The sequence below is a fragment of the Phyllostomus hastatus genome, unplaced genomic scaffold (assembly GCF_019186645.2).
Source record: "Phyllostomus hastatus isolate PE091 unplaced genomic scaffold, TTU_PhHast_1.1 phas_contig_86, whole genome shotgun sequence".
Lineage (NCBI taxonomy): Eukaryota > Metazoa > Chordata > Mammalia > Chiroptera > Phyllostomidae > Phyllostomus > Phyllostomus hastatus.
The window spans coordinates 36532435-36555772 of record NW_025333977.1 but is presented as its reverse complement, the minus strand read 5'-3'; the positions used below and the strand labels follow the sequence as shown (position 1 = coordinate 36555772).

At 38.5% G+C, this 23338-nt stretch overlaps 1 protein-coding gene across 7 annotated transcripts in view; it reads right to left on the bottom strand.

The window, feature by feature from the left end:
• Positions 1–7603: 7603 nt before the first annotated feature.
• The window catches only part of LOC123826937 (LIM domain containing preferred translocation partner in lipoma), a 634789-nt gene continuing 619054 nt past the window's right edge, over positions 7604–23338 (bottom strand). For all 7 annotated transcript variants that reach the window (XM_045851156.1, XM_045851152.1, XM_045851157.1 and 4 more), the window contains one exon: positions 7604–21950. In XM_045851156.1, coding sequence (XP_045707112.1) covers positions 21822–21950 — 129 coding nt within the window. In that variant the 3' untranslated portion in view covers positions 7604–21821. The remainder of the gene's footprint in view (positions 21951–23338) is intronic.

Here is a 23338-nt window from a genome sequence, read left to right as displayed (position 1 = left end):
CTATTTCCTTTTCCTTATATTTTTCAAATTCATCTGACGCACTACCCCTCAATTCCTGTGTCATCCTAACCAGAGACACAAGAACAGATTCCACTTGGTATTTTCCCCATGAACAGCCCAGAAGCATCCTAAGATTTCTCTTCTTCTCTTGCTGCCCCAACAGTCCCTCCCCATAAGTGAAAGGAGGCAGCATGAGGACTCATTTTCACATGTATGCATTATGCCAACCTCTTTCCATTTAGAAGGCAAAAGAGGCACAATCATTTTGTTTGAACATGCTGTCTGTGCTTGGAAATAATCTCTGTGTCACCAAATTGAAGATGAAATAAGCCATGGTACAACTATGCTTTGGAGCACAATGGAGAGGTTAAGGTGACATATAATAGGTAGCACATAGGAAAATGTTCGGGATCTATGGTTAAGCAAAAAAGGAAAATAAAAAAAACAGTAAACTACAACTCATTTAAAAATATGTATTTACTTGTATGTATGTAGGAATAAGGGCTGGAAAATGGTATCACTGGTAACCTCTAGAGCAGCAGTTCTCACTGGGGCACGTGGCAGTGTGTAGTCACACTTTTTGTTGCTCCAGATGCAGGGACAGTGTGCTAATGGTATCTGGTGTGTAGAGGCCAAAGGTGACGCTAAACATTCTACAATGCACAGGACCGTCTTCACAACAAAAGATTTTCCAGCTCAAAATATCAGTAGTGCTGAGGTTGAGAAATTCCTCTCTAGATACTAAACTTTTTCTTTTGCTTGTTTGTATTTTCTACTTTTTCTACAATAAGCATGCAGTTCATGTGTAGTTATTTTTTAAAAAAACACATTAAGTGAAGATTTCTGAAAATGATCTGAAGCAAATGCCTGCATCTTTGCTATGAGTTAATTTATGTGCCCGTACTTAGCACCGAACCTCGGATTTCCTCGCCACCACAGTGCCTTTCCCTAACATCATTTCCTTAAATTGGGATGAGGAGCAGGGGACTCAAAATCTCAGAAGTAGTAGATGACTCTCTCCAAATGTCTGTGCTTCTAATCATTCTCTCTACTTGGCCCTCGAGCCTTTGGCCAGTGTCATCTCATAGTTGTTCCAGTGAACTTGCTCTATAACTTTGTCACATATGTGGTCCCCCAAGGTGTCTTGACAGAACCAGAGGTGGAGCAGGGGTCTGGCCAAAAGAGACAGGGTGCCTGTGCACACCCAGAGTTCCAGGTGCTCATCCTTCACTCAAGGCTTGGGGATGCTATTGCCTTGCAGACCCTCTGCCAGGGAATGGTTCCTGTGGTAATCAAAGTGTGTTCTCTTGGAAGTTTAATCGCTTGAAGAAGTGTTTTATTGCCCCCACAGACTCCAGTGCTGTGAACATTACACCTAATTAGTAACTGAAATAGTGATGATTTAGCACAGCCTCTGCATTTGATGGCTGTGGTTTCTGGGCTGCGATTCACCATTCCCAGTTGAAAAGGAAAAGGCAATCATCTCTGCCAGGTAATGAAGCCTTCCTCCCGATTCCCAGGGAGCTGAAAGGACCTGTGAGGGCTGGCTTTTCCTTTGACCCTAAAACTGGTGGAAACTCAGGTTATAGAAATGACTCACACCCTAAGAAAAGTGAATTCTGCAGTTGCAAGAGGCTTTCCTTGATGTTTGGAGAAACACTGTGCCTTCCTATGAACTCGTCTAGCATCATGCAATGAAAGAAGCAAAATCTCAGGGAAGGCAGATTCTTCTGTTTGTCCAAGGATAGTAGGTTTTGTCTGAATGTAGCCTGAGACAATAAAACCTCTGTCATCCGATTGGTTAGAGAAGAGGAGAAGCTGAGGCTGCTAACTCTTCGGAACGAAGTCTAAAAGTGAAAACTAACTAGGACTACAGCAGGGAGGACTTGGGTGAAGCAGGGGCTGACATATCCCCAGGTTTAGAAGGAGGGAAAAAAAGTGGAGGAAATATTGGTACCAAAAGGCTTGAATTAGACAATTTCATTTCTCTATCACCTGTCACTGATGTGGGAGAAGGGACGCTTCTGACCTTCCAAAGGCACATTTGATAGGTGTCTTTCCTCTCTGTTTCTGCTCTTTGAAGACATTCCTAGAGCTTTGGTTCCACTCATTTCTTTATTTGCTCTCTGAGAGAAGTCATTACCAATCTGTCTCTAGAGATCTAGTCCACACGGAACAGCCTCTGAATCTCTTGACATCTCTGCAAACACCACTTGTTTCCCAGACAGCAGAACTGCAAGGAATAGTCAGTCTACAGGGAGGCAGTAGAAACTGCTGGCAGCCCAAAGGTGTGAGGACTTGTTTTGGAGGAAACAGAGTTCCCTAAGAAAGAGTGTTTACATCTAGCCTGCCAGGCTTGGTGGGGATGTCATTGTGACATAGCGAATCTCAGGATGAGCAGGTGAAGTGTTGGCTCTTCATTAGGCAACCTGGGTAAGGTCCTTCCCAACCTGGAGGTCGATGTTCTTTGTTACTTTAGTGAACAACCCAGGACAAAAAAAAAGAAAAAGAAAAATCAATTAAGTCCATGACCAAAAAGCCTTGCTAAACTTAAGGGAACTCTTGGGAGCTTTTTTCTCCCCTTTCATTTTTTTCCCCTCTCTCAAGTGGTTATGATATTCAGGAAGTCATTCTGTCCAGACAGCAAAGTATAACAACAGCCTGGAATTTTTCCATTCTACTGAGTCAAAAAAAAAAAAGTGCCAGAGGAAGTAATATTAGTCAATACTTAGTCACATTTGAAAACAATGGGATAGTTTAGGTTGGCTTGACATCACACATTTGCATCTGGTTAGGGCCAAGATGAAGTCCTTTCAGTCGGCAAATTTTTGACCTGCGTCTGAAGGGGTTTGGGTCCTCCTTCACTCCCTCATTACACTACAGAATACAAAATGGTTCTTCACAGCCTTGAAGGGAAAAGGTATTGAATACAAACTTAGAAAGACTTGGGAAGGGAAAAAGTAGAGTGGAAAATATCTCAGTGGTGAGAAAAGACAAGTCTGTACTGGTCAATCTCCCTCCCCTGGAGGAATGTAATTGCCTCCCTCCTACTCTTCAACCACACCTCTTGGGCTCCATTTCCTTTGGGGGACAACTCTAGAAAGAGAGCACATCTTAACCCTTACCCTCCCACACAGGGGCTCTCACTCCTTCATTTCATCCTCCATCTATCACACACTTATTCAAGGCCTGGCTCCGTGCATACAGAAGTGAGGAAAACACAATTTCCAACCTTGTCAGAGTTTGATACAGGTGGAAGTTAAGCTAGAAGAATGGTACATTTTAGTTTAATATAATAAATATCTTGCTATATATCTGTTCAAAGTTGTACGAGCTTACATATAAGAGCAACAAATGCCATCTTGGAAGTCAAGGAAGAAAATTTCCTGGAGGAGGTAACAGGGAGGCTGGGCACTGGAATGTGAATAGTGTCAAAGGTAAACAAAGCCAGACATTAGTTAAAGTGGCTAAACATTTTATTCTGTGACTACAGACAGAGCAAGAGCTGAGCTCTCTTCCCATTTGTGCAAGGCCGATGGGGGATTTTAAAAGGAGAATGAGGTAATAAGGAGGGGGTGTAGACAGGGGCTCAACTAGGGTTAGGGAAGTGAAAACTAACAAAGATGGAGGAAGAAGTTGGCCAGTGAGTGGGATTAAGCCAGATGTGTCTGTCAGTCATGAAGATAGGGCTCTGTCATCCCACAGAGACCAGGCAACAGAGGCCCCATCCTTTCAGATGATTACATTGCAAAGGAATGGCTTTCAGGTCCTTAAGAAAGACTCTCCTGGGCTGCAGGGGAGGCATGCATACATAGCTCAAAGGGACAGAGGCAGGCTTTAAAATTCTAAGACCTTAGTAAATGCTCTAAGAAAGGGAGTCAGGGGCCTATCATCAAGTCTTGGTCAGAAGAAACAGTAAATTCTTTTGACAGTTTGAGCTTTTTCAGACAGAAACTCAAAGGGGGCCTGGGTCCCAAGGGTGTGGCCTTAGGCTGCCAGCAGCCATGCTCAGGTTGGTCAAGCCTCTTCTTCTTAATGCATGGGTTTGCATGGAGTTAACTGCCAGGGTTCTTTTGCAGGGCTTAGTGGGTGCCAGACAGGAAGGAGAAGGGACAGACTAAACACAAGGAAGTGAGGACAAAGGCAGGAGAAGTGAGAAGGCATGGTCTGTTTGGGAGTGTTGCTGGTTTAATGGCAGGATGTTGGGGGAAGAGTGGGAGTACATAAGTCCGGAAAGATAATCTAGAAACTTGAAGGTCATGCTAAGAAATTTGAATACAATTTAGGAGGAGGTGGAGAGATAGTCAAATTTAGGATCAAGGGAGCAGTGTGGTTCAATTTGTGCCTTGGAAATAGGTGGCTACAGTGAAGGTTTAGAGGTAATGTTGAGGTGGTAAGTTTAGAAAGACTGAGATGGGAAGGTAAGTGTGGCTTCTGTAGAAAGCTTCTCTGAAGAAATGAAAGCCTAGACTATGGCAGGGTAGACAAAGTGAGGGAGAGGTGGATTAAGGACAAGGAAAAGACAGAATATGGGGAACCATTTGTTGAGAAAATGAGAGGGAAGAATTTGGAACAAAATTGAGGTTTGGGCCCTGGGTGAACCAAAGGGCATGGTAGACTTTGTTGACAGGACTGTCTGGTGTTTTTGTCTTCTTTCTCCCTATCTACCTGGATCATCCCCTTTAAAGGAGAGCTGGGAAGGAGAGGGTTCTCTGACCTGAACTTAGGGATCTTGATTGTGGTTATTTCATGCAAAATTCTCTATCATTGCTAGTTTCACATCGTCATGGGTAAGTAGAGTGTGTCATTTAATTTCTGTGCATAATAGCCAAGGCAGAAAGGTAGAATGCTTTGCTTTAAACTAGAATCTAGGGTGAAGTTGAAAGTATTGATTTAATTTCATGGGATAAAGATTTTTTAATAGGTTTAAAGTTTTGCCCACATGACATAGACACTGGATGTCATTTTATCCACATGAAAATCCAATTGTCTCACCATCTACCCTTCCACAGTGAGTTGCACTAGCATCCATGTCCAATGTTAAGTTACCATCAATTAATGATTTTGTCCTTTGTTTGTCTTATTTATAAAAATAGTAATCTGTCTTAATTACTATAGCTTTATAGAAGTCTCACCTAGTAAAGAAAATTATCTTTCCTTGTTCTTCAAAAATGTCTTGGGTATTTTAGCATTTGCTTTTCCAAGTAAATTTTCAAATCAGCTTGTCAAAATCCATAAAAAATTCTGGTGGGATTTAGGTTATAATTCTATTAAATTTACAGATCAACTTAGGGAGAATTTACATTTTAATCATATTATTTCCCTACTTTAGAATATGGTATACCTTCCTACTTATTCAGATGTACTTTAATGTTCAGTAAAGTTTTATAATTTTCTTTACTAAGATCTTTTACATTTTAAAAAAGACATTCTTAGGTACTTTCCATTTTTATTAATATTATATATGGTTTATTCAAAAATTTATTATAAAAGCTTTTGTGGCTCTTACACAGAAATAAAATGGATTTTTGGTATGTTAATGTTATAGCTTACATACTTGCTAAACTTTTTAAATGTTAATTATTTGCTTATTGTCCCAGGTTTCTATGTAAAGTTTTCTACAGTTATAGCATCTATCATTAATGGCAGAGTGGTTACTTATATCCATTCTTTTTCTATTATAACTACTGGTTAGGGAGTCTTCAATACAAAGTTGAACAGAAGTGATAATATTGAGAATCATTGTTGTTTATGATTTAAAATAATTACTTCTAATGTTTTGCCATTTGCGGTGATTTTTGCAGTCTTTACTCAATGAAGCAAGTTTCTTTCTATTCCTAGTCTTTTAAGGAGTTACTTTTTTACTATGTTTTTATTCATTATTCTTTTTCTGCATCTTTGAGGTAAGACTTTTGTATTTTGATCTGTGAAAGTGGTGAATTACTTTAACAGACTTTTTAATGTCCAGCTACTCTCACATTCCTGAGATAAACCCACACTACTTGAGGTTGAACTACATCATTGCCATTTTCTTTGCTCACTACCCCTTACTGCATCATTTATATTTCTTCTTGGTCTATTTTCATTCTTCCTGAAATATATCTTCTAGAATTTCATTAGGGTCTATGGACATTAAGACCTCTCAGTTCCTGTTCATTTTGAATCTCTTTGTTTTTCTTAGAAATGGAAATTATTGATGGAACTCTATTCCACTTTCTTCTATGTTATTGTAGTCATCACTGTGGTGATGCTGGACTGAGATCAGGACACCTGGACTCAAGATCCATCTTTTTGTTTGTTTGCTTGTTTTTGTTTTAATTTTATTTTAATCATTGTTCAAGTACAGTTTTCTCCCTTTTACTCCCAATCCAGCCCACCCACGATCCTTCTTGTTATTCAGTTATTGTGTGGCCTTGGGTAAATCCCTTCCTATCTCTAGTACCTACTATTCCCCCACAAAATCAGGTGAATGTTGTCTAAGTCTTTTGTAGGTCACTCATTCTATGAATAAGAACAAATGAATGAGTAGTTAGAATACAGAAAGCAGAGGGCCAAAGGACATAAAGTGAGTAATCTGAGAAAAATGGGAAAAGGGAAGGCAAGGTTACATGTTATATGCCCTTCTTTGTGTACAACTTTCTGGCAAGAAGCTATCAATACTCTGAGTCCCAGTGATTTATCCATCATTCGTGTATTCATAGATGTATCTTGTATCTGGCACTTTTTAAAATGGGGGCTTCTCTCAGAGTTCTCACGTCTGTAGTTCTCAGATCCCTCAGCATTAGTAGGCTGAAATTGATGGTGGAGAGCTAAAACCCAAGGCTTAAGTGGAGAAGAGAAGAGATAGTCTTTTCTGAATTTCATGGAAGGAGTTTCATGTACCCTATAGCTCGTTACTTGTAAGGTTTAGTGGATAGACCACTGGACTGGGTGTCAGAAGTGCTGGGTTCAACTGCACACATTACTTTGAACAAGTGTTTAATGAATGGTGATCTTGGATTAACTTTAGTTATCACATTCTCAGAATTTTAATCTATAATTGAGGGTAAAATAATTCCAGATCACAGGGCTATTAAAAATAATACAATGAACGGTGATAGCATTGAAAATGCTAAGTCACTCTCCCATACGTTTGAGTCTTTCTTTCCTTTTCCCAGTTATTTGTGTCTATATTTACCTACTCTCCTGGACTATAGGAAGCAGGAACTGTATGTCTGATTTTTACCTGTATCCATTAAGGTACCTAGTACAGAGCAGATTCTCAATGTTTGAAAAGTATGTACAGTATTGTTGGAATAAAAGTGTAAAAAATGTCAGCCAGATGTTGGTGATGAGAGTAGAGAACCAACTGTGACCCCTGCCTACCTCCATCCCTAGGGACCCATTTACTTAGATCCAGCTTTAAAAGAGAAAAATGCTTTACCTGTAAGATTAAGACACAGAGTCATCGGGTAATTTCAGAACACATCCAACCTTACGATCTTCTGTGCCAACAGTAGATAGAGGTGAGTGGGTACCTTCCTACTCTTGTTGGCTTCATACTTGCTCTGAGAGACATTGTTTCTCAGAGGACTGCACAGAAAGCAAATGATACAAAGGCAAGTAAATGTAATAAGAAGTTTATTGAATTTCTAAATATAATAAAGTAGTTGTAGTTCTTTTACAGAAAAAAGAATGATTTTCATAATTATTCTTACAGAGTATTGGAAAATATAATTGAAGGAAAAAACTGATAGAAGGCACATAGAAACATTTTAATATAATTTGATAATACATAAATACAAAAGAATACCCAAATCATTTGCTTATAACAGGTTTGATTCTCTTATTTTCATAAGGAACCACATGGGTTATTTGGGATATGTCAGTGGTGGTTCACGACGTTGTAGAGAAATGCAATTTGCTAAGAGTAAAACTACAAATGGAAACCTACATTTTGGGAATACCTTGTCTCTGTCAGTGTCACATGTGTGAAACTAGGCATAACCCCTATACGTTTTTGGTGTGGTTTCCCCTAAGGCAGGGAACATTATTTTGACTAGCAGCCAATCATGGTGGAGCTATGACTGTACCTAGTGTGAAGTTCTTGCTCTTGGTAGACACACTCAGCATAGAGAAAACCTAGCTTCTCCCTGTCTCCCTTTTGCCTAGATCTGTTCAATCATAAACGCCATTCATTATTTACACAAAATTCTCTCACAGTCAGTATCATCAGACTGAAACCTGGAGTAAAGTCATGCTCCTTTCTAGTCCATCTTGTTTCCAGGTGGAACACCTCTCTATCCCAATACCCCCTCTGACATTGCACAGAGATTTGGGAACTCTTAGCTAGCACTAAAATAGGATTCTCTAGAATAGGCAAAATGACTAGTGTTCAAATTGGGTAAGGTAAAACAAGAAAAAGAACATTACCAGGAAAGGTAGACATTTTTAGTGAAAAAGCAGCACTCTTTCTCCAAGAAGTCAACTGGGTTCATAAAAGAATGATGACTACAGCAGGTGAACCAGTAACCTCTTTCCCCCTCATCCCCAGTTTTTATAGTAGGCTCCTTGGATGGGAAGCAGAATGTGACTGTAATGGCATGGAAGGCATCTTGCAGAGCTTGGGCCCCTTTACTACGATCGGGTGAGACCAGGTAGTGTAGGAGATGATTTTGTGATTAAGACATCAGGAGTTCCTTGGAGAATGGCTAACTGGAGGTGTCTCACTTTCCCAAAGCAGAGACACATTCAAGTGAACCTGGAGCCAACTGACTTAGAAGGAAAGAGAGAGACTTGGCAAGTGCAATTTGCCAGCTGGTTGAGTCAGACGACACATTGAGAAAGATCTTTTTTGGAAGCACGTCCTCCCTTCAACCCTTTTCCAAATATCGTGCACTGTCTACCTTGTCCTATGTACCTGGACCCTGGCCTATTGCCACACCTGGGCAAGAACCCATCTTTCCGGGCTGTGCTGCTGCTCCCTCAAAAATGTCTGTGGTTACAATGTCAGTGACAGAATGAGAAAAGCAAAAGCCATTAAGTAACACATGCTAGTATTTTTAGGAGTCAAAGTAAAGATGCTCTAAAGATCTGGCAAGGACATTTGGCACCCTGAGCCTCCAGTCCTCACAGCCAACACATTTTCTTTCATTTTTACTGATGTTAGCCTGAGAGATAGAAGGAGAAGAAATATGCTGACATTCTAAACCCACCAATGCTTAGTTTATAAAACATGTAGATGACACATATCCTAATACGGGCCCTAGCTCTATTCTCTTCAACAATTTTGTTCCTGACTAATTGTTCCAATTGCATAAAGCATATATTCCCTTGAAGCAGAGTACAAGAAACCTCAGCAATACACCGCCATCCAGTAGGATATAAATATAAAGTGGCTGTATCAGCAAGGAATGCTCAGGGAATGTGTTTGTAGCCCATTTCACGGTGCCTCTTGAGAGGGGATATTGGAAATAAGTGACTTTCTTCCATTTGGCAAGGTTTCCTTATCTCAGCACCTACTCCTGTAGACAGTATGTTTTTGAAGGCTGCACCGCAGGGCTCTGGGTACTGTTTGTACATACATAAGGGGGAATAACGTTTGTGTTTCTCAGAATAGGCACTTTTTGAAGGCAGTAAATCTAAAAGTAAAGTTAATAGAGCCTATTTTTAGGGTTCATCTTCTCACTTTGCTGATGTGTACACTGAGCAGAAGATCACAGATTCGAGTTAGTCTCGCAGAGGCCAGAGTCGGCAAATGGCTATATTCAGAGCTGGGGACATCTTGCCAACTCAACTGAAGCTGTTAAAAAGGCAGATTTGGAGAAGGTGCAATCGTTTTTCTCAAAGGTGACGGCACAGAAGGAGAAAAGCCTGCAACAAAAGCCGTGAAATAAAAGCGTGCATGTGTGGCTCTGAGAAAATGACTATCCTCAGGCTTGGCATCTCCATGTCACAGCCGCTCCATGGCACAGCTTTGCTATGAAGCAAGTTCTTTCCTTCCTTTTTTTTGGGTGCATCTCATAAGTGTACATATTCCCACCAGAGAGAGAGCCCAAATCTGTTACACTAATGATAAAGATGAAGTTGGAAAACCAAAATGAAACAAAAAGCCAGAGTAAATCATTGCAGAGATGGCATGGTAGACGTTCAATGCTACACACTCAGCTGTAAAGTTTTGCATCTGAGTTTACATTTTCATTTAAGGCACGTTAAATCACATGATAATCTCATACATGCTAAGGAATTAGACAAGCCTGTGTCATCTTCAATTCTATTTGCTCTCTGATATGTTTCCTGAAAAAGAAGGAGGACGTAATTCAGATTCTAGGTAGGGAATATTGACTTCATTTAATAAGAAAATAATTTTGGATAATTTGTCCATCAGCTTTCCCAAGAGAATAAGCGGGTAGTAAAAGAAAGCAGTTTAAAACTGATTTTGTAACCACTTCATTATAAACTGTCGGTGACAAGATCTAGTTTCCAGGCATCTAAATCTCTTTCATCAAGGATACACTTCAGCCAAGCTAGATGGCTGGCACCATCTACATCAGTTTCAAATTGCTGCCTGGTGAGAGAGGTGTTAAGGCATTGTAACTCTTTTTGGCAATTTCACCTCATATGCTGATATACTTGATATTCACAAAAAAACTAAGCAGAGGGTATATGGAATTAATGTAAAATGCAGCCACTGCCCATATATCAAGTCACCTTTTACTATCTGAAAGTTAAAATATGAGGCCATTCCTATTGTTGGTATTTCAATGATAAAAATCTCTTTTTCTCTCAAAGTCTGTGTTTGAAGGAATGAAACACATTGGCAGACTCACCATCATCTGGCTAGGCTATTCTCCTACTCCTGGCTTATCGTTATTACTAAATGATCATCAACTGCACCAAAAAAGAAAAAGAAATGAGAAAAAACTGGATATTTTCTCCTTCATACATAAGTCTTCCAAGGGGGAGAAAAAAAAAGAAGAATGTATCCAAGAAAATCTACCTCTCCTTATTTTACATTTTCTGAACTAGTTCAAAGTGGAGTTAAATAATTTCATGAGGAAAGACATTCAGGTCCAATATTTGCTCTCTCTTGCTGAGGAAATGGAGTCAAGAAAGCGACTATTAATCCTACACCTTAGTGTGAACAAAAGTGGCAACACAATACATCAACAACGGCCTAAGAATAGTTCTTTACCCTTCTCCCAACAGATAAAAATATAAAAAGGGAATCAAGCAGGAGAAAACTACCTTAGTTTCCAACTCCATCTCAAATAGCTTTGGAATATTTTAAGAGATAATTGGATCCATACAAAATTTAAATAACTTTTCCTTTTTGGCAGCCACAAAAAATGGGTCAGGTCTAGGAATTATTAATTTTCTGGCCTGAAAACCCCTGTGTTTGAAAAATAAGATTTCTTCTTTGAAGGATAAGGTTTCTTGGAAGATGTTTGTGTGTGCATGTGGATGAGTGTGGATGTGTGTGCATGCACACACAAGGGTGTGTGTTTTAAAGACAACACAATTATATTTCCCCTAAATATGGGGGATTGTATTGTGTAGAATGAAAGGACAGTTGTTTTAATAGTTTTCTTTATATTATGTAAAGATAAACCAGGGTGTGTGGCTCCTTTTATTTATTTTTTTGAAGGGCTGCTTTTTTTGTGTTTACTGCCTCATTGCCCTGCTACACCCTTCACTAAGATGTCACAGGTTCCACCCAAGTGAGTCTCTGCTCAGGTGTACTCACTTGGATAATTTTGCAAAGTCCTTAAAATGCTTCTTCTATTAATCCACTCCTGGGTGGGGTACTCCACCTGCTCTGCAAGAACTGTTTTCTAATCCATCAGCCATAACATTTATCAAACCTCACAGAAAATGAGGCGCCTTTCCAGACTTTTACTGTTGCCATCTCAGCCAAGGTTACTACTCTCCTGGCTGGGCAGGCCCCTCCTGCATTTCCCAGGTGTGAAGATTGGACAGAGGTGAGAGGCTGTTTGTTATTTAGTTTGGCCCTTACTAATCCCTGGGAATAAGCAAATAGATGATGAGACTGGCTTGATGGATAATAAACTCTAGGGAGGAAAAATGCCTAGAAAGCATATTAGAGAAGATAATTTTAAAGGTTTCCTGCAGTAGATTTAACTCAGATGAAGAAAGAATTATTTTTCAATCAGAGTCACAGATTTTTACCAAAAACCAAACAACTATAAGAAAGAAATGGGATGAAATAAAAAGCCAAGAGCACACACCAAAAGGCAGAGCTTCCTGAGGAATGCAGGTCAAGAGAAAGAATGGCCAGTTGTTGATTTGCTGTGTAGAGCAGCTTCTAGAGTAACAGAGAGGCTTCCCAGTAAGTGTCCTGGAAATGCACAGTACCAAAGTCCTGTGATAGGTACAAATCATAAAGTTACAACAGCCCAGGGAGCCCAGTCTATCCAATGGCAAAGGCCAAATCTCAGAATGGTAATCAGTCCCATAGTATTTGTTCATGGACATTCAAAGGTCATGGGTTGTTTGGCTGGTTGGGAAATGCCTGATGCAGTGACACACACTTGGTGAGCCTCAATCAATAACTGAGAGAGGCAGTAATATGCATTGTTTACCTACAGCAGTTTCTCCCTCTGTGGGGCTTACACTGCAGTCCACAGAAGAGACACTTGTCATAAGGATAAAGTCACCCATGCACTCCACTGAATTCTAAATGATAGGATCTCCATTGATATTCTGAAACTCACAATTCCAGAGAATTTTTCAGTTGATGTAAAGTAAACCAATGGTCTCTGGGGAAATTTGCCGCAGTGTGCCTCAGTGCCACAGTTGTTTGTTCCTCACTGTGACCCTTCCTTGTTGACTTCATCACAGCACTGATCAGACAGAATACCTAGTCCTTTCCCACAAGCTGTCACATTGTGCATTCCAGCTCTGTGGTCTCCAACAGTGCACATGTGGGTTTGCCCCCTGACAGCTAAATGGCCTATGTGATTTCCTTGGATGCCACAGAATGGGGGGTACTTCAGTCTGTGAGAAGTGTACATTGTGCTCAGGTATTTTGTGACGAGAGTGGCCACAGAAGGGACCACTGGACTTGCAAGACCGAGTACGTCCCCAAATATGCCACTTACCAGCTTCTCGCTCTTGGCAAGTCACTTAATAATTCTGAGCCTCAGCTTTTTCTTCTAGGATACAGCTATTAATAACCATTCTCCCAGGGCTGCTTTATGTGTGAAAGAAGTTTGTAAGTCTCTTAGGAATTATTATTTTAGACCTCAGAAAGCCACCCCCAGGTCCTGCCCAGGAGACTAATGACACGTTCTGCCAATAGGGCTCTCGGATTCCAGACTGGGCTGGAAGAAGCCGCAAGCCTTGTCCTCCCAGAGGCCAGACAGTACTATGAAAACTAAATATTAACTCAGGGCAGTAAGAAAAGAATTTATACCTTTCTGCATAAAACCATAACATATTATGTCTTCTTTCTCCAAGAATGATTTCCTTTTGCACAACCAGAAGTAATGAGTTTTAAAAGAATCACTGTCTTTTGCTTTTGACTTTTGCCTTGTTAGAAATGGAGATCACACACTGACATTTCCCAGTATTTTAAGATCACTATCAGCAGGCCAGTTAACTAGATGTACGGTTCCTGGGATAGTTACTGGGGAAAGGCATACAGCTATATAACAGCTGACAGAACCATTTGTCTTTTGAATAAAGAAGGAAAGAAAACAACAAAAAAACTCATAAACTCTAAAGCCGACCTTCGTAAGAGACTTCACTAGTTTTAGGAATTTTTAAAGAAGATTTTTTATAATTTTTAGCTAAAATTCAAAGATGTCATTTTAAAAGCAACATGCTGCCAAAAGCAAAAGATATATTTTAAGTAACAATGGAGGGATGAAGCAACATTTAATTTTGTACTAAAGATGAGTTTTGTGTGGCACCAAGGAGAACATCAGCCACAAAGGCAGGTGCTGTGATGGTCTGGGGGGAACTCAGAACCAAGTGTCACATTGGAAATGGAAGACCTTAAGAAGTGATGAGCTCATTGGTGCAGGTGATGCTTAAACAGAGTCTGTATTATCACTTAGCCATCAATCTGTAAGGGAATTTCAACACAATGGAATAGGTGACTGAGGAGTCCTTTCTAATTGTAGACCTAGAAGCAACAGGAAAATAGAGGTGCCTTGCTCATTCTCCTGTAGGAGTCCAAAAGACAAAGTGTTTTTGCTGCAAGAGTGAAGTATGTAGCTATGAGCTATTCAGACTGTACATTGAGAATGTTATAAATAAGGCTTCCTTTTCATACTGTATGCGTTGAATTCCATTTTGGCCATTCATCCCATTTTTCAATTATGAAGAAAGGAAAAAGCAAATAAAAATTGAATTAGGCTTCCTCTATGCCTTTTCCTTCCCACCAAACATGCCTGTCTGGAAGCTCTTTCTCCTGGTAAGAAAGTTCCAGAATCTGTGGTACTTAAAGCGGAGGGTCTTATCTAAACACAGCCTCTGCTTTCCTGTTGTTTCTGTGGCCCTGACTAGTCTTCCCTCAATTCTAAGTCAGTCAATGCATCAATTCAAGATTTCTTACCAGATTTTACTACTTCATGAAGCTTTACTGATGTCACTGGGAAGAATTATTCTTTCTTACACTATAATCCTTCCTATGGAGCACCAGTGGAACCTGTTTGATCTTATTGCAGTTGGCCTGAATCAAAGTTACTTTAGGGGCTGATTCTCTTACAGTGATTACTAAATTAAAGAAATGAGAAAGGTATAAAGATGTTAGAGAGACAAATGTAAAGAGAAAATACGGACCTCTAAGGATAGTTCCTAATCGATCATGTGCAAAAGCTGTTCACTTGGTCTAAATTGCAACATCTCTGCATATAAACATTTGAACAGAGAAGAATGAAAGTGAATCTCAAAACGAAAAAGCCAGTAAACGATTATGTTGAATCTATAAAGAATCCAGGAAAAAAAAGGGTTGAAGAGACTTTATGGACATTTACCAGAAGTGGGAGTGTCATGCACAGCATATGTATTAACTCACTTCTTGTTTTCAGAATGACTTTGATGTTGGCAACATCAAAACAAGTTTGAGACATAAAGTTGTGTACACATCTGTCCTCATCTAGCATTCTCTCTCCTGGGTTTGAGTCCCTAAGGGAAATTTCTACATTTAATATCAGTTTCCTTTGGGTGATTCAAATTCAATTTACTTTCAACCCTGAAAAAAATATTTTAACCTAGCTTGAACCAAAGTTATTGCTACATTTCACCGAGTAGACTGAAATAATATTAGAAGATATTTTGGGGTCCATCAGTTCAAAGAAAAAGCAGAAAGTTAATTGGCCTTGACATCCTGTCAATAAATGAAGGAAAATTGAAAGAATGATTGATATCTGACCAACAGGCAAATATTTAGATGTTAGACTTGTTTTGCCTAGCTTTAGAGCCAGATTTATTAGTGTTGTCAGAGACTTCTGTACATTAATCAGAAACAAAGAGCAAAGATTTTAGTAATTTTTTGATAACATCAAGGGGGAAATGTCACTGAGTTTAGTAAAAATGCGTGTTCCACACAATTTCCCCCCAAATAAGCCACTTGCATGTTGGATAACTAAAATAAAGTCACAACTTTTTGGAACAAGAGCCAGGAAAGTAAAATAGAGAAAGGAATAAGTGTCTGTCCTTTCAGTATTGAAGGGAAAATATGCCATTTCATATTTAATTTTCTGTGCAACTAAAAAGAGAAAAGAGGTACAAATTCTTGATAGTGTGGTTATTAGGCATGACACAGAAAAGAGATTTGAATGGAAGAACCACAGATCAAAGAACTACTACTTGCGCTCACCAGGTAAGTACATTGGAAAAGAATAAAACACTGTATGAATAGAGAAATCTCTAACCTGCAGAGATGTTTAGGGTGTAGTGTAATTTATCTAAAACTATATCAGAATATGCATCATCATCTCTCAGAAAGAGGCGAGCTATGCCCCGCTCTCTGAGCGGATAAGAGGTCAGGCATCATCAAATTTCTAGTGTAGTTGTGGCCAGGCATGGAACCCGGCAGCAGCTGTCATTGTACTCTTTTCTGACCGAGGAAAAATAGATTGTTAGCCATAGTGCCTTTTAAATAGCTCATCAACTTGGAAATACATATATATATATATATATTATCCCCTTAAATAACTGTGATTGCTGCTCCCTAAAGCCCTTATGAAAATTCTCAGTCACACTATACAAGAACTGTGTGTTGCCATAGTTTTAATTATAGACTGTCTCTCCTCTAAAATTTCTCATTCTGCTCTTGAATCCCACACTTCTTGGAGACAGGTTAACAAACAAACAAACAAACAAAAAATACTCTGCCTATATATCAAAATGAAATACTCACTGGGATTTTCCATTAATTCTTGGCAATTTCATTTATGTATTGAATTAAGTATTACATATTGTTATTATGTTTTATTGTCCACCTATGTGATCCCTCTCCAAAAGGAAAATCAGTGTCAACCTTGTGAAAATGTGTAGAAGATGAAAATGAGGATAAAGAACAAAAATGGAAATGTAGCCCTAGAATTATAAGCTTTTTCCCAACAAACAAAAGGACACAGAGGGCACATGCATATTTTCATCAGTATTAGCCAGAGTTCAAAAGAATCTCAGACCCAAGTTTTAACAAAATACTTCAATGAAAGACCCAGGCTTGTTCTTAGGTTGCTTTTTATAAAATATTAAGATTTAATATCACTGTCATGGGCAAAATGCTGATATGTATGAAAGTTCCAGATAGGCAATAGTTTTTCTTTGCCATAATAAAAATTATCAAGTTTCAGTGGAGTAAAATAACATGCCATCACTAAAAAATATCATTGTTTTGTTAGTCAAAACTGCTTTGGATTAAAAAAAAAACCAACAAAACCCTGAGTCTCAGAAAGATCATTTGCTATTTAGCTGAGAAAACGAGGGCAGTCATAAATGAATTTACCAAGAACTCTATGATCTGAATCCCTGGTGAACTGTCATTAAAATAAAACCCAAAGACTCTATTATCTCATTTCATTGTAGAAATAAACACAATCTGGGAAATATACCCTAGAAAGGAAGGCTTTATGGATGCCACATGTACATTGTTGTAGCCTTCTTCCCTTATTATGATCATAATACCCTAAGGACCACACTGCATTGATTTGCTTATGAAAAGCTGAAGCAGGACAGCATTAATAGGTACGATGGAAAGGAGGGAGGAAAGAAAGCAAGAAAGAAGGAAGGAGAAAAGAGGAGGGAGAAAAAGAGGAAGAAAGAGAGATTAAGAATTCTCACCAAGTTGCCTAGCTTTAATCAGATAATCTTTTAAAGGTTTGAAATTGCTAACCAAATAACAGCCTTATGAGAAAAAATTCAGTCTAGTTATCTGTTGAGTAGATAACTTGACCTCAAATGTTCATGGTTGCCCTGTAACAACTCAGAACTAGGATTCTGAACTTGCTCTGTCCACTATTAAATTAAAAAACAACAACAACAGCACACAAACCAAAAAACTACGGCAATTTTAAAAAGTAGAGATGATGAATGGCTGTTATAGGTTCAAGGTGAAGTCCTGTTTTCATTATCTGACTAAAAACAGAGTAAGACCAAACATTATCACTAACAACATCCAATACATCACTTTGTGGCCATTAAGAATGTTTCCTCAATTTAAGAATTCATAAGGTACTTCCAAGACATAATGGAGAAAAGAAATACTATTAGAATAGCTTAAAATGAAGAGTTCAGACCTCCCTGGATTTTGCTGGTGAGTATACCTTTGAGCTTTGGGGATTAGTATTTAGGCTATAGCTGCTTCAGTGAGGACTCCTAGTAGTGTAAAGATTCTTTGAAAATAAGGCACACATGTATATTGCTCTCTGATTGTCTTCCATGAAAGTGCACCAAAAGAGCAATCTCAGGAAAGGGACTCGAGGAACATTTCACAGAGGTATATCTTTTTCAGTCTCCTGGTTTTCTACAGATGGCTAAAGCAGGGTATGGAACATGCTGTCATATTTCATAACACACATGTACTGTAGCTTGAGGCAACAGATGGACAATCGCTTGTTTAAACTACAAATGTGAAATCCTAAGGTAGTATAGCAATATTTCTAGAAATGTATATGGAGAAAAAGCCTTTCTAAGCCAAGAGGAATGGTGAGAGGCTGTGAGGTTACATCAGTTCTTCCCTGATCTCTCTAGTAGCTGCCGGAATTTCCCCAACACCCTTCAAAACTTGATAATGGAGGCATCAAGGGGCAGCTGACACAGATTTGACAAGAGACACCCAAACCGTATCAAATAGAAATAACACTGTTATTCCTGGCTGGTTCACATTAATAGGATTTTTACTAACTAGGAAAACTGTTAGAAGATGTGTTTTCAGAGTCCCTTCTGTATTCCATAAAACCCTCTATAGCAGCCCCACAGAAGTGTTCTCTTCCTTCCTCTGAACCCAGATAAAATACTTGTTTAAATGTAGAGTTTTATAGACTTTAAACGTCACCACAAGCATCTCTAAAGGATCTTTCACAGCGAGAAAACAATTACAGTGTTGGGAATTCCACTACATCAATCAGCATATACCCAATGAGGGAATTTTGATCAGGGAAGTTGCTCCTACAGAAATAATTTGTCAACAGGAAGAAAAAGAACCCACATGTTTGAGCTGCAGAGATTTCCAGCATCTCAAAGCCCTTGATGCCTTATGCTGGAACACAGGATTTATTTTTAAATTTTAAAGGCAATTTTGTTTGCATATTAGACTCCACATTGAGTCAGCAGGAGCTGGGGATCCAGGCAATCAACAGCTCTGGTATTGACATGATCTGCAGAGCCCATGGCAGAGTGGGTTATTTCCCCTTTCCTGTATCTCTCATGTTACACAAAATTACCAAGTATTCGTGTTCTTGACAATTTTTAAAACCAGTATATTTTTACTAACTTTCTCTAATAGACTGTATGATTTTTTCTGTGATTTATAAGTTTAAATGTCATCAATTAAGACAATATATCAAAAGATAATAGAATTATAAACCATTAAGGCAATATGATCTTTAAATCTCTGTGATAGGCAACATTTCATGTAACTAAAACAGCAAAGAGTGATTTGGCATTGTTTAAACCAAATGATTAATAGAAAAGACAAGAAAGCAATATAAATCATATACTTAAGAAATCCTGGAATAAAATATTGTAGGATCCTTTCCTTATTATACCTTGTGAAAGAAAAAAATCTAAATCTAAATATTTCTGCATATGTATGTGTGCACATTCATTATTATATAAAAGTATAGTAAGTCTATATTTAAAAAGATTTACTTTAAAAATCTTTGGTAAAGATACTCTGAGGTTGTGATAAAAATGCACTATAAAGACTGTAAGCAAGTAGTATTCTGGCAATGCCACAGTGATGGGCCTGTGACAGTATTTTCTTATAACTTGCTTTTTTTTTTGGCTTGTAAACATTCAGTTACATAAGGACTTAAATGTAACAAACAAGTAGAATGTCATTGCATTTCATAGTATAAATATTTCATAAATTCTTCCTTTTTCAGCAAAATTTATAATAATATGACTGCTATTCAAGAGATAAAATTCACTTCTCAATAAATTGGGCTCTTTGCTTTTGGCCTAAAAACAGTTTTTCCCAAGCATTTCATACAGAACAAAGTTACTGAAACAATTCAAACATTATATTCTCTCCCCAGTTGTCTCACAGTCAGTGCTTTCTGAGGTGATCGGCATGGTCTGGCCTTTAATTTAGAAGACAGAAATTCAGAGACACAATTGCCCTTGTACCCTATGATCCACATGCTGCCCAAAGTGAATCCCATTGTGTTTCACATTATGAGAAACTTAAGATTGAAGATAAGAGTACTAAGGAAAGAAGAGGACAGTGGTAAAAACAACAACAACAACAACCCTTTAAAAACTACAACTTTGCTGGTTCTAAAACAAAACTGTTTGGTGACCAAAGCAAATGAGCCACAGATTAACTTAGATGAGCAATAGTGACCATGAACTTAAGAATTTCTTATTGAAAAAATAGAACCATTTTTGTGATTATTTTTACTAAAGTGAAGTAAATTTAATTGGAATTCCAGAGGCAAGGGTTGCAATTCAAAACATGCCCAAATATTTTTTTCATTTCTGTTCTGGGTGTTAAAAAAAATAAAAATAATTAGTCTAAAAAACTGACTTTATCATTTTATAATGATGAAAAATATATTTGTGGAACCAAGGAAGGGTATGTAGGAGAATGTAACTATATTTGTTATATTTGATTTTTTAAACTAGGTGTTACATAGATAGGAATTCATTATATTATTATTTATACTTTTGTGCATATTTAAAATATTTCATAATTTAAAAGCATATATGTGTGGAAGATTTGAAGAAAGGTTTAAGAAATCTCAATCCAAAATACTTAATTAGTTTAAAAAAATGTCATTATTAAGGTAGGTGTCTCTCCTTAAAAGAAAGATGTTAGAACCTAATGAATTATGGTTCTGCAGTTGGCAAACATTCATTTCACTGCCCAACAGAGTTTGAATAAAGACTCCAGGCAGAAGCTCTGTATATTTTTAACTCAGAAAGAGGACGTTCTCCCATGATTGTCTTTGAAAGTGTGGCATAAATGTCACATCAATGACATGACAATGTCTCCTGTGATATGTATTTTAAGTTGCAGAAAGAGTAAGAGAATAATGAAACTGTGGTTTCACAATCTTTTCAAGTTTTTCTGTCTTTTTAAAGTAAACTAAACAAAACTCTACAATTCTATTTTATGTGCCCTGATTTGCAATTATCAGGCAAAAAAGACCTGGGCCAGGGGGCAGGGGAATTTGCTGTTCTTTAAGGCTACCCCTCACTAGAGAAAAAGTCAGTTTTGGTACTCGTGTTTGAATATTAGAAAAAAGTCAATATTTCCGATATGAAAGCTGGGCAATATAGAACAATTTTATGTTCTAGGGACAACCAAGTTTGTACTGTGTCCAGCAGTGTGGAAAAGGGAAATCTTAAGGTAATATTGTGGGATAATAATGGGCTTTTCAAACACACCCCCATGCTTTCTCAGCATATCCCACCTGTCATTTCTTTTAAAAAAATGATTGAAGTTTGGATCTCTCTTACTGACATCTGTTTTCAAAATGAGGCCTTTTCCACCGGTCACTATAGATTTTGCATTTGGGTGTTACAAATTTGGGCTTGTTTTAAACTATGTAATTTACAGCTTAAATTCTTTATAGCCTAACATATAAATTGTGCATTTTTCCAAGGAACATGACCAGTTTAGAAGCACGGAAATATATACTTTTTAATACACAAAGAAAGAATGGCTATCCTGTGTGATCATAGGCAATGTGGATGTGATCAGATAGAGGGTCGTCAAGCCTAAAAGCACCTGTGAATTGGCTGATTCACTCAGGAAAATCTGCGTGACAGCAAATACCACACTGAGCAAACCATTCAACCAGATGAAAAGTGAGACAAACAGGGATTAAAAGTTACAGGAATGCAGAAGTGAATGGGATGGAGCATAATCCGTGCAAAAATGTGGAAGTCCTTGGGAACAAAGGACCATCAACGTCCTACATAATTAAATGTGAAATGTGTAGTTGGTTAAGAACTTAAAAAGAAATCTCATAATCTATGTGTTTCTACAGAGAGGTTACTACTACATGAAGAATAGAGATCATTCCATAGCTGGATTGCCTTTCTTCTATTTTTCTATTGCTTTTCTTCTTCTTGTGTGTGTGTGTGTTTCATTCTTCTCAGCACCATCCACTAACCAGCTGAACAGGCCACTGACCTCAAAGGTCAGTGCTAGCCTTGGCGGTCAACACTCGGATGCGGGCGGAGTTGCAGGTCTTGCAGAGGATGTGCCCATCCAAAGGGTAGCAGCCTTGGTTGTCTCCTTCAGACAGGAGACCGCCACAATCCTAGCAAAATAAAGACAGATGGAGACGATGTAAGTGAAAATGGAAAGTACATATGTAAAGATTAAAGTCTTTAGCTTTCCATTCAAGGCCTCCAAAATGTGGCCACTTACCTTTTTACTTCATATATCATCAGGTCCCTCCAATCCATCCCCAGTGTATAACATAGTAAGTGTTGAATAAAATTGAACCCAGAGTGCTGGGCTGGGAGGTAGCCCACTTTGTGCTGACACTGCCATGTCCCTGCAGGTAAGGCCAGTTGCCACTCTGAAAGTACTTCCTGCATTTCCTGCCCTACCAAGCTGTTGGGAGGATCAAAGAGGGTAATGGATGTGAAATGTACTTTTAAAAAAATGTGAAGAGGATATAACTGTAAGGAATTATATTGTTGTTGGTAGCACCTCTGTGAGTTCACTTTGGAAAATATTAAATAATTCAATGTTGGCCTTTACTTTCAGAGAAAACAGAAGTTTCTTTAGGAAAAAATGTAGTGCTTCCTCTAAGGGTGTGTGCACTTGCTAATTTTCAGTAGACACTCTTTTAAAAGGCCGCGATTGCTGCATACCTCACCTCTGCCGTCTAGCATGACAGAACTGTCATTGGGGCTCATGTCTGCATTTGACAAAGAATGAAATTTAAGTTCAAAAAGGATGTCGCCTGAGATGCAATGGCAACCTCAACAGAAACCCCAGTTGGACTTTCCGGCAAGGTTGGCTTCACCAAAATGAACGAGCAGGTATTTTGTAGCTCTGGAAGCACTCAAGACACTGAGTAGTGAAACCAAACTAAGTCTTTTAACCACAACAGAAAGGAAGAACAATTCATAAATGACATGGTTTTAAGGATTTAATGAGGTAACTTCTACTGCTGCTTGGGCATGCTGAAGAGCCCAGAGTCAACCACAGCGTTGGGACCACGAAGGCCTTGAATCTCAGAGCCCAAATGAGCCATATGGAGCATCCTGGATGATCTCACTTTAGAGAGGGGGAGTGAGGAGCAGAGAGGGAAGTGATATTTCCAGTGTGATGCAGTGACTAGAACAATGGCCTCCCCTCTTCTAATTCAGTGTTTTCTCCATTCTACAGTATTGTTTCTACAGAAATTCTCAGCATTTTAAAGCAAACTAATTTGTACAGCTATCATTTAATCTGGAAGGAGAAAAGGTATTAGCAAGAAAACAAAACCGTTTAAAACACAAAGCCTACTAGTATGTGTGTGAAGAATGCCAGGAAGCCTTTCTTCTTTGAGCCTCGGTTTCTCCATCTGTAAAATGATCTCTAAAGTATCCATGAGCTCTTATAGGCATATGATTCAGGTCAATTTTAAACATGATGACTGGCCATTATTGTTCCTTTTTAGTCATAAAACCTTGTATAAAACTTGGTTGTTTC